Genomic DNA, 11,336 nt, shown 5'->3' with positions numbered 1-11,336 from the left:
AAAGTATGCAAAGAGGCATTTATAGATGCAAAAAGAACAACTGATCCGGTCTCGACAATCTCATAAATCCTTTGTTTTCATATAATAATTTTGGGTGATTTTTCTTTATCTGAGAGTGCAGGCTGCGTCCGGACACATTGGGCAATCATTTCAGCCATTCAAGGGGGCTGGATGGTCATTTCACCCACCTCCATGTGTCTAGGTGCATCCTGCACCCCGACACTGAGAATAGTTAGCCAATAATTTTATTAATTGAGGATTCCTATTTGTAGAATTGGGAAGGAAAAACATGCTTACACATTACTAATGAACATGATTTGAACAAGGGTATTTTAGTATGAAAAAATAGGTATTTTAGTCAAACTATGCTTACCAGTAAACAAAAAAAACTTTGAAATTTTATATGATGAAGTGTTCTAATCTATACGCTTAATCTTATAACAGACTCACCATCTTTAGTTGTCCTTTCAGCAAATTTTAACTTAATATTTTATTAAAAGAAGCATAAACAAATACAAAAATAGTTACTTTATTAGGTAAGAGGGCCTTCGGCCCTTACTAAAATACAAATGCTAAAAACCAAAATCACATAAATGGTTTTATAGATGCAAAAAGAACAACTGATTCGGTCTCGACAATCTCATAAATCCTTTGTTTTCATATAATAATTTTGGGTGATTTTTCTTTATCTGAGAGTGCAGGCTGAGTCTGGACACATTGGGCAATCATTTCAGCCATTCAAGGGGGTTGGATGGTCATTTCGCCCACCTCCATGTGTCTAGGTGCATCCTGCACCCCGACACTGAGAATAGTTAGCCAATAATTTTATTAATTGAGGATTCCTATTTGTAGAATTGGGAAGGAAAAACATGCTTACACATTACTAATGAACATGATTTGAACAAGGGTATTTTAGTATGAAAAAATAGGTATTTTAGTCAAACTATGCTTACCAGTGAACAAAAAAAACTTTGAAATTTTATACGATGAAGTGTTCTAATCTATACGCTTAATCTTATAACAGACTCACCATCTTTAGTTGTCCTTTCAGCAAATTTTAACTTAATATTTTATTAAAAGAAGCATAAACAAATACAAAAATAGTTACTTTATTAGGTAAGAGGGCCTTCGGCCCTTACTAAAATACAAATGCTAAAAACCAAAATCACATAAATGGTTTTATAGATGCAAAAAGAACAATTGATCCGGTCTCGACAATCTCATAAATCCTTTGTTTTCATATAATAATTTTGGGTGATTTTTCTTTATCTGAGAGTGCAGGCTGCGTCCGGACACATTGGGCAATCATTTCAGCCATTCAAGGGGGTTGGATGGTCATTTCGCCCACCTCCATGTGTCTAGGTGCATCCTGCACCCCAACACTGAGAATAGTTAGCCAATAATTTTATTAATTGAGGATTCCTATTTGTAGAATTGGGAAGGAAAAACATGCTTACACATTACTAATGAACATGATTTGAACAAGGGTATTTTAGTATGAAAAAATAGGTATTTTAGTCAAACTATGCTTACCAGTGAACAAAAAAAACTTTGAAATTTTATACGATGAAGTGTTCTAATCTATACGCTTAATCTTATAACAGACTCACCATCTTTAGTTGTCATTTCAGCAAATTTTAACTTAATATTTTATTAAAAGAAGCATAAACAAATACAAAAATAGTTACTTTATTAGGTAAGAGGGCCTTCGGCCCTTACTAAAATACAAATGCTAAAAACCAAAATCACATAAATGGGCGTCCCCCTCCCTCCCCCCCCCCCCCCCCACCCCCACCCCCATCCCCACCCCCACCCCTAAGGAATGGGAATAGCTCAAGGGACCAAACAACCAAAGTAATGAAGGCACAAAATATAGAGCCATACAGAATACCCAATAGAATAGAGTGTAACGACAAATCAATGCAAATTGGTAAGATCATAAAGCCTGGGTTATGCTACGCAAAATGATTCTCCATAGTTAGACCTGGTCCAAACCCTAATAGAACACCCCAATCAAACCCTTCTCCAGTTGTGGCTTTCCCTTCCTTCATAGACTTATTCCTCATCTCATCCAAAATGAACATCACAGTGGGGCTTGACATATTACCATATTCGCTCAGCACTTTTCTTGATGCCTTCAGTTTCTCTTCCTTCAAGCCAAGGGTCCCTTCAATCAGGTCCAAAATCGCTGGCCCACCAGGGTGAGACACCCAAAAAATGGAGTTCCAATCGCTAATACCAATCTTTCTAAATGCTTCCTCCAAGCATTTTCCGATGTTTCTAGAAATAGTTTTGGCTACATCCTTGGATAAGCTGATTGAAAGACCCGTTTGATGCAAGTAGCCTTCAACCATATCATCCGAGTTTGGGAGAATTCGAAAACCTACTGAGAAGAGTTGGAAAAGTGGGCGCTCAACTGATGTGTCAGGGTTTGCACCAACTATTAAAGCTGTAGCGCCAGCTGCGAAGATTGCCTGCCCAAGAAGGGTGTGGAAGTCGGTCTCGGTAGGTCCCTTGAAGCCACTAACTGAGTTTAACTCCAAGCAAACAACGAGGACACGAGCACCTTAGTTGTTCTCAGCAAGGTCTTTGGCAACACGGAGGACACTACCACCACCATAGCAGCCTAGATGATACATCATCACACGTTTGACGATCGGTGAGAGGCCAAGAAGCTTGACGAGTTGGAAGTCAGCACCAGGAGCATCAACACCAGATATGGTAGTGAATACAATGTGGGTGTTTGTACCCAAATTCCACAGATTGGGATTCGGTTATATGTGCCACAAGGCCGTGCATTGTATGCTGCCATCAAAGAGTTACACTTTTAAATTTAAATAACCAAGTGGAAAGGTGGGACCCACCATGACTATAGATGGTGGGAGGTTACAAACCCCACACGGCCGCATGGCACAGGAGATTAGCACTTTGGAATGAAAGTGGCCCCAATACAAGGAAGCAGGTGACAGTGTTGGTTATGGGAGTTATAAGTGAATATCTTCTATATAAGACAAAAGCCAAGCAAAAGAGAAGACATCCAACGGATCAACAAAACACTCTAGTCTTTATCTTTATTTTATCCTTTCCTTTTTTATCTTTCAGGATGTAGTCTTTCATCCTGCTCTGTAATTTTTGCTGGAGTTGGGTCGTTCCAGCCACTAATGCCTCATTGGTTTGTGTTTCAAGGGGCATTCATGTAGGTCTTGCTTGGAGAATAACTCCAACACCCATGTCTTTTGGCCCGTGTTTCAGAAGACAACCATCATCATCAAGTTGCAAACTTCATCAATCCGTGGTTGGCAGAGTTGTGGAAGCTTCATCAAAATCATTTTTGGGAGATGCTTGGAGAACAACTCCAGCAATCTTGTCTTTTAGCCCGTGTTTCAGAAGGTGACCATTAACATCAAGTTGCAAGCTCCATCAATCCATGGCTGGCAGAGTTGTGAAGCTTCATCAAATTCGTTTCTGTGAGATTATACGATCTGGTCGTAGAACAGTTGTATTGTAAACGTCAAGTTGTACATCTCGTCAATGTCAAATTTTGCAAGTTGTAATGACTCCAATCAGATACAGACTACAAATAAGCAATTTGATCTTCAATCTTCTTCAATTGCTTCGTCCATTGCGATTTGGTTTTACCCAAAAGACCTTAGAGCTACTCAGGCACGGAAGGATCCCCTTCTCGTCCTGGTTAGAAGTCAGAACAGGCCATTTTTGACCTCTTAGAACAAGCTGTTTCGCTAGTCAGAACATGCCGTTTCAGCTTGGCTGGAAGTTAGAATAGGCTGTTTCGTCTTAGAACAGGTCGTTTAGTCATTTAGAACAGGCCATTTCGTCCAGGTTGAAAGTTAAAACGGACCGTTTTGTCCTGGTTGGAAGCTAAGACAAGCCATTTCCAGTTCCATTTGGGCTTGCGTCAAAGGCTCTGGCACGCCCACGCTACTTCCACCACGTGAGTTGTGCCCCTGTGTGTAGGTGTTGGATTTTTCACCAACAGTGGGTGATCTTAGATTTGGGCTGCCCCCACTCATTGATGGCTTTTAAAGCTACTTCTTTAGCCAACTTGGGAACCTCAACAACCATAATATCATGGCGAGCATCAAGTGTTGGAGCCATGGAGTTGTAGAAGTTGGGGTTCTCCACGATCATTTCCTTGGTCATGTAGAGATGACGTTTTATAATTGTAGATCTGTCACAGATTCGCTTGAACTTCTCTTTCAATCCAGTCATATGCTCACTCTTTGTGGATCTGAAGTAGAAATCTGGGAAATCACACTGATACACACAGTTGGATGGATTTGTTGTGCCGATAGCCAGCATTGTGGCTGGACCCTGAGTGCACTGCGCTTCATAGATTTCTCCAACTGATCCCATTGCTCTTGTTGATCTTCTCTTGTGTGGATCGACCTAAAGGGGGTGAAAAAATCCGGAATAGAGGAATGAATTAAGATGGAAGAGAAGGCTATAGTAAGGGATGAAATTTTGATGAAATAGCAAAGGCAGAGAGCATGGGGTTTTATAGAAGTCCAATGTGGTTTTTTTAAGATGAAATCAAAGAGATTTAGAATAATACAACTAATAATTGACCAAGTATTATTGGGGGTATCTTAATCACTTCTAATCAGTTCTACTTAAGAAAAGGGCAATAAAATGGCATGTGAGACAACCAACCGTGAGAGAAAGTTGTTTGGTAATCACTTCTACAGGCGCCTTGTTTGACTAATTATGGTCATTATGATCAATTTTTTTTTCTTCTTTTACAATAAATTATCCGAAATCTGAGTGGCTTATGATTTAGGGGTGTTTGATTCGGTTACTCAGGGATCTTTATCACCTCCAGTTGGCTGCCCGGCCCAATTCCCCAGTTCCTTTAACAAAGGGGGACTGAAATGACCTCTCTACCCATGCCCAAACACTCTATCTGGGTGGGATCCACCATCCCCCTATTAGAGGAACTGGGGAACTGAGCCGGTCAGCAAACTGGAGGAGATAATTTTCTTGTCACGCAGTCAATAACGGTAGGCAGCATGGTCTTTTTTCTAAATTTTCGAGCCTTAAATTTCAAACAGTGTGCCCTGGATTTCGCCAAATATATGTAAATACCGAATTCAAATGACTTGGACCAAATTGAGTATTCCAAAATAGAAAAGTACTTGGGCCCAGTTGATATGCATTTAAACCTTAGCTACCAATATATGTTCTCCATAGAATCTGTAAATACAACATTTTATTAGAGTTACAAAATTGTGTTAACTTAGATTACTTAACAATTCGTGCATTGAGAAAAGGTCTTTCGATACTTGGATTGTGAATACAATGGTCAATTAAGAACCCTTACAAATTAAATATTATGTAGGAGAAAATCAACCCTACTAGCTGCTATCTGATGAAAATCCAACCTCAAAAAATTAAGGCCCATCATTGGATTCAAGCTTTTCAAGAGGAACAATGGTCTTGACGAGTGAATGAATCAAAACCTTATCTTTAGCCTTCTTTCCGAGCTCTTTTTATAGAAGAAAACCAGAGCATTCAGCAGTGCAGGACCTCTCCAAGAACTCAATGAAGATCTATCGCAGAGGGCCTTGAAGTGTATCAGCTGCCTCCTTGAATTCTTTGTTCCTAACGAAATGGGTCTGGTTGTAATCGGTCTTGAACTCTTGGAGAAGAGCTTCGAATTCAGACTCGTTGAGGTTCTTGTTGATCCCAATGTCGAGGTCTTGAATGACCTTGAGGCTTGAGTGCAGAGTGCCACTGAGGGGCTGAGGCATTGAGACTTGAGAGTCGAGAGTGACAGAATAAGGGTATAGTCGATTAGGGTTTAGGCCATTTTAGGTTAAGAATTAAGATTTATATTACCAAAATAACCTTATAAAAGTACTAATAATAAAATTAAAACAAGTAAAATTGTAAATGGAAAGTTAAACAGATCGGATATCCTATCGGAAATGAGAACTATCTGAATCCGTATCCAATTAGTTAACGAACAGGACACGGATAGTTTCCAAACGGATACGGATAGTAATTTTTTGAATACGGATAGCCCTAAACGGATTCGAACATGGATTGGATTCAGATTTTCGGCTATCCATTTACAACCCTAGTTTAAAGTCCCTATTACAGTCGTTACTCTGTCCAAAGTACATAGCTGTTACTATGTCCAACAAGTGAGAGGCAATCAAGTCGATCGTCCATCTCCACCTTAGCCGTGGGATATCTCATATTTTACATCTTTTGCATTTTCTTTACTTTGATTAATTTTGCTTGTGGGTATACATGTTTACCTCTCTCTTTGTTTTTGGCACTGTTGCGTCAAGAAATCGTCGAGCGATCCTGCGAGTGCCGTTACCTGCAAGTGGACCAAAGGGGTCAACAGAGAGAACCGGTGTGGTCCCGGCCTAGGGCTCTCTGATGCCAAAATTAGATCTCCTGGCGCAAACAGATGAATAGTGATTATTCAATATGAGATTCGATGTCCCTTGACGGGGTTGTGTACCTTGCCTTTTATAATAGCGTATGGCGGTGTGGAGAGTCCCAGTTTGATGGCGATTGTGCCGTTGAGTGGATAGAGGCCCTGGGTAATGGGGCTCTATCTTGATTGATCATCTCCCCGCGGGAGGGAGTGTCCTAGTGGTATCAAGATCCTTGGTGGATAGATACCCGCGTGTGGTGATAACGTCCTTGGTGCTTGAATCCGTGGGTGATGTGACTTCTAAGCGGTGGCCTAGAATCCTGGTGGTGACATGAGTCTGTAGCGATACGATCGGGTCATAGGTGAGTAGCCCCCACCTCACGTTTGTGCCCACGATGCTGTGCCTGGGTGTGGCCATGCCTTGGTGAGGCCGCGCCTGAGTGGTGGCCGCTCCTAGGTGAGGCCGCACCCGAGTGGTGGCCGCGCCTGGGTGAGGCCGCGCCCGAGTGGTGGCCGCGCCTGGGTGAGAGGCCACGCCTGGATGTGGCCGCGCCTAGGTGAGGCCGCACCTGGGTGGTGGCCGCGCCTGGGTGGTGGCCGCTCCTGGGTGAGGCCGCGCCTGGGTGTGGCCGCGCCTAGGTGAGGCCGCGCTTGAGTGGTGGCCGCGCCTGGGCGAGAGGCCGCGCCTGAGTGGTGGCCGCGCCTGGGTGAGAGGCCGCCTGGGTGTGGCCGCGCCCGAGTGGAGGCCTCGCCTGGGTGAGGCCGCGCCTGGATGTGGCCGCGCCTGGTGCAAGCCGCGCCTGGGTGAGGCGGCGCCTGGGTGCTGGTCGCGCCCGGGTGCTGGGACCCCGGTTCGTTCCCCTTGGTTCTGGAGCGGGTCGCCCTGTGATACGTGGCGATCGCTGATTGGCCCGGTGAATATTGGATGTATCGGCACAATGTAAACCATTAAAGTAATTTGATTTTAGTGTAAATAGTAAATTCTATTTGTCAAAATATCATGTTTAATTCATTTTCATATATTTGATGCATCATATAGCTTTACATGTTGGAATAGAATACATGGTCATGGGAGAATATTCGAAATCAAACATCTAGTAGAAAGATTGGATTAACCGGACGAGATGGGGTGTAAATACTTTTTCACGCTCGTAACCTAAGTACTTACCTAGACTCTCTGACCCGACCATATAAAATTAGGTTTCCACTCACTCTGGATGGGGCTATCACCATTGCGTCCTAAACCCAAATCTTAGGTGGCGATTATTTTTTTTTCAATATGTAGTATGATCCCAACCCCCATTCTAATAATGAATCTCAATAGAAGAAAAGTGAAATAAGATTGCCTTGTCGCCAAAAAGGCCCACTCTGAGAATCCCTCGGACCACTGAGAGTCCAAACTCAAGGCTGATGTGACCACCCACGCATCTCGAGGTGGTCGTGGCACCCACAATAATCCATCATTCCCGTCAAAATCTTAATTTTCTTATTATGATGGAGCAGATATGATGATCAAAGCTCACATGTATACTGGCCTAGACAAATTTTTTATTATTTAATATTTTTCTCCCAAAATTAGGAATAAAAGGTCTTGTAGCTCAATCTTTGGAATCACCCAAGAAATAGCACGTTTCCTTAGAACCCCAACTACGCCGTATTTTTATCGTTTCCATTTATCTGTCCCTCTATTTTATCTATTTCATCTCATAGGGGACAGAAATGACCACTCTAACTCCTTCCCAAACACACTATTCGGGTGGGGTCCACTCCCCCCCTATTAGATGAAATGGAGGAAATAGAGAGGCAGATACATGGAGACGATAATTTTTCCAACTCTACGCCCCATAGGGGTATAAATTAATAGCTGAAATCCGCTTCCGTATCCATTTAGCATCATCCGAATCCGTCCGAAAGCTAAACGGATGCGGATACGGATAGACTATAGCTATCCAAAAAACTATATTTACATGTAAACGGATAAAATATCTGATTCGAATCCGGGTCCATATCCGTTTAGCACTATCCGAATCCATCCAAAAGCTAATCAGATGCGGATGCGGATATAACACTATCCGAGCCGAATCCGATCCGTTTACATTCCTAATGTCCCATCCCACATCCCCCAACGGCCCAACCCAAAAAAAAAAAAAAAAAAAACTAAACTCTGCATTATTGCATGTTAATGGAGTAGAGCAATCAATTTGCTAAAAACCCATATAAGTGAGTGTGAGGCAGACTCTGATTCAAACAAAGGTGAATAATTGGTCCACAATAACTCCTTTGGCTCAAAATACCCGTATCAAATCAGACATATAGAAATATGAAACACCGTTCTCTCGCGGTTGTCTCACAATGCATTCTCTTTTTTATTTTCTCAACTACGAGTCTCACATGAGCAATAAAGAAACCACACGTTTCCTTCGAACCCCAACACTATAACAGGAACCCATATAAGTCAGTGTGACGGAGTCTCATTCAAACAAAGATGAGAATAATTAATTGGTCTACAATCACTTGCGTTACTCAATTCAATGGATCCTCTTTGACTTATTTTCCTGCAAAAAAAACAAAAGTTTCAAAAAAGGCAACTTCTTTCCAAGTCTTAAGTGATTATAATAAAATTCAAAAACATGATTGTGCGGACGGATCAACCAATGGATCCATTCAGTCTTCCGACTTCTATAAAACGTCATGCATCTGTCTTACTATTTCATCCAACAATCATCGTTTGCTAGTTTCAATACTTAGCCTTTCCTTCCATCTTAATTCATTCCCCTATTTCAGAATATTTTCGCACCCTTTAGATCGATTAATTGATCTACATAAGCAATGGGATCAGTTGGAGAAATCTATGAGGCGCAGTGCGTACAGGGTCCAGCCACAGTGCTGGCCATCGGCACAGCAAATCCATCCAACTGTGTCTATCAGCCTGATTTCCCAGATTTCTACTTCAGATCCACAAAGAGTGAGCATATGACTGGATTGAAGGAGAAGTTCAAGCGAATCTGTGACAGATCTACAATCATAAAACGACATCTCTATATGACTGAGGAAATGATCGACGAGAACCCCGACTTCTACAACCCCATGGCTCCAACACTTGATGCTCGCCAAGATATTATGGTTGTTGAGGTTCCCAAGTTGGCTAAAGAAGCAGCTTTAAAAGCCATCAATGAGTGGGGGCAGCCCAAATCTAAGATCACCCACATTGTATTCACTACCATTTCTGGTGTTGATGCTCCTGGTGCCGACTTCCAACTCATCAAGCTCCTTGGCCTTTCACCAACCGTCAAACGTGTGATGATGTATCATCTAGGTTGCTACGGCGGTGGCAGTGTCCTCCGTGTTGCCAAAGACCTCGCTGAGAACAATAAAGGTGCTCGTGTCCTTGTTGTTTGCTCCGAGTTAAACTCAGTTAGTGGCTTCAAGGGACCTACCGAGACCGACTTCCACACCCTACTTGGGCAGGCAATCTTCGCAGATGGTGCTGCAGCTTTAATAGTTGGTGCAGACCCTGACACATCAGTTGAGCGTCCACTGTTCCAATTGGTCTCAGCAGGTACTCGAATTCTCCCAGACTCAGATGATATGGTTGAAGGACACTTGCGTCAAACGGGTCTTTCAATCAGCTTATCCAAGGATGTAGCCAAAACTATTTCTGGGAACATTGGAAAATGTTTGGAGGAAGCATTCAACAAGATCGGTATTAGTGATTGGAACTCCATTTTTTGGGTGTCTCACCCTGGTGGGCCGGCAATTTTGGACTTGATCGAAGGGACTCTTAGTTTAAAGGAGGAGAAACTGAAGGCATCAAGAAAAGTGTTGAGCGAATATGGTAATATGTCAAGCCCCACTGTGATGTTCATTTTGGATGAGATGAGGAACAAGTCTATAAAGGAAGGAAAAGCCACAACCGGAGAAGGGTTTGATTGGGGTGTGCTATTAGGGTTTGGACCGGGTCTAACTGTGGAGACAATTGTCTTGCGTAGCATCAGTACAATTTAATCCGGGCTTACTGATCTTATCAATTTGCATTGAATATTTGTAGGCACACTTTCCTCTATGGGGTTTTCTATATAGCTTTATATTATGTGCCTTCCTTGCTTTGATTGTTTGGTTCTCTTTGAGATTTTTTCATGGGATGGACCCATTTATGTATTAATAGATGATTTATTTTTTGCCATTTACTGTTCAGTTAAGACCGAAGGTCCTCTTTTCTAAGTTTATTTATTTTTACTTGTTTAAGCTTCTTTTAATAAAATACTACCTTGATTAAATTTACAGAAAAGACAATTGCGGATGTTGGGACTACACATTGGCCAAGGCTGAATGTTATTAAGGATGGCTCGCATCCAAAAGATCATTGCTCATTAGATTAGTTTTTTGATGCCCATGTCAAGAGGAACACCCAAATTCCTTCTTATGGGTGGTGAGTACAAACTTTTTTTTTTATCGGTAAATCAAATTTATAGAAAAAGAAGGAATATACAAAGAAAGGGGCTCAAATCAGCCTATGAGGCTACAAAGAAAGGCCCAAAAGCGAACAAAACCACAAACAACCCAGCTACTCAAAAGAAGAGCATTCACCCCCCATTTATCAATAAGGTAATAGTTCTGATAGGATCTTTCCCCCCTGAGGGTGATGGAATGAAAGAAATATCGTCAATAATAACAGATTTGGTCTGTGCTTTGTTCCAGAACATCCTGAAATTTCTCTCAATCCACAAGTGAGCAATGGTAGCACAAAATGCCACTTTGCCAATGCTTCCCACCTGATCACCGTCAAACTCCTTAGCAACCCACTTAGTTTCAACCATCACATCCAAAGTTGGGGATCTAGAAGAGCAAAGCCTACAGATTTCTCTCTAGATCTGACCAAAGAAACTGCACTCAAAGAATAAGTGGTTTCTACATTCCGAGCCTGACC

The 11,336-nt window shown here is 42.1% G+C and overlaps 2 protein-coding genes and 1 pseudogene across 2 annotated transcripts; 1 reads left to right on the top strand and 2 right to left on the bottom strand.

The window, feature by feature from the left end:
• Nucleotides 1-1,936: 1,936 nt before the first annotated feature.
• LOC122672440 lies at nucleotides 1,937-2,738 on the bottom strand (annotated as a pseudogene).
• A 1,249-nt stretch (nucleotides 2,739-3,987) lies between these two features.
• LOC122672439 (chalcone synthase-like) lies at nucleotides 3,988-4,374 on the bottom strand. Its single transcript, XM_043869914.1, has one exon. The coding sequence runs from the start codon at nucleotides 4,372-4,374 to the stop codon at nucleotides 3,988-3,990; it is 387 nt and encodes a 128-aa protein (XP_043725849.1).
• A 4,863-nt stretch (nucleotides 4,375-9,237) lies between these two features.
• On the top strand, nucleotides 9,238-10,546 carry LOC122671929 (chalcone synthase-like). The gene has a single exon (XM_043869419.1). It carries the CDS (start codon nucleotides 9,239-9,241, stop codon nucleotides 10,412-10,414), a length of 1,176 nt encoding a protein of 391 aa, XP_043725354.1. The 5' UTR covers nucleotide 9,238; the 3' UTR covers nucleotides 10,415-10,546.
• The last annotated feature ends 790 nt before the right edge of the window (nucleotides 10,547-11,336 follow it).

The sequence above is a fragment of the Telopea speciosissima genome, chromosome 8 (genome assembly GCF_018873765.1).
Source record: "Telopea speciosissima isolate NSW1024214 ecotype Mountain lineage chromosome 8, Tspe_v1, whole genome shotgun sequence".
NCBI classification, from domain to species: domain Eukaryota; kingdom Viridiplantae; phylum Streptophyta; class Magnoliopsida; order Proteales; family Proteaceae; genus Telopea; species Telopea speciosissima.
The sequence above is the reverse complement of the archived record's forward strand: the minus strand, read 5'-3'. Positions and strand labels throughout refer to the sequence as shown.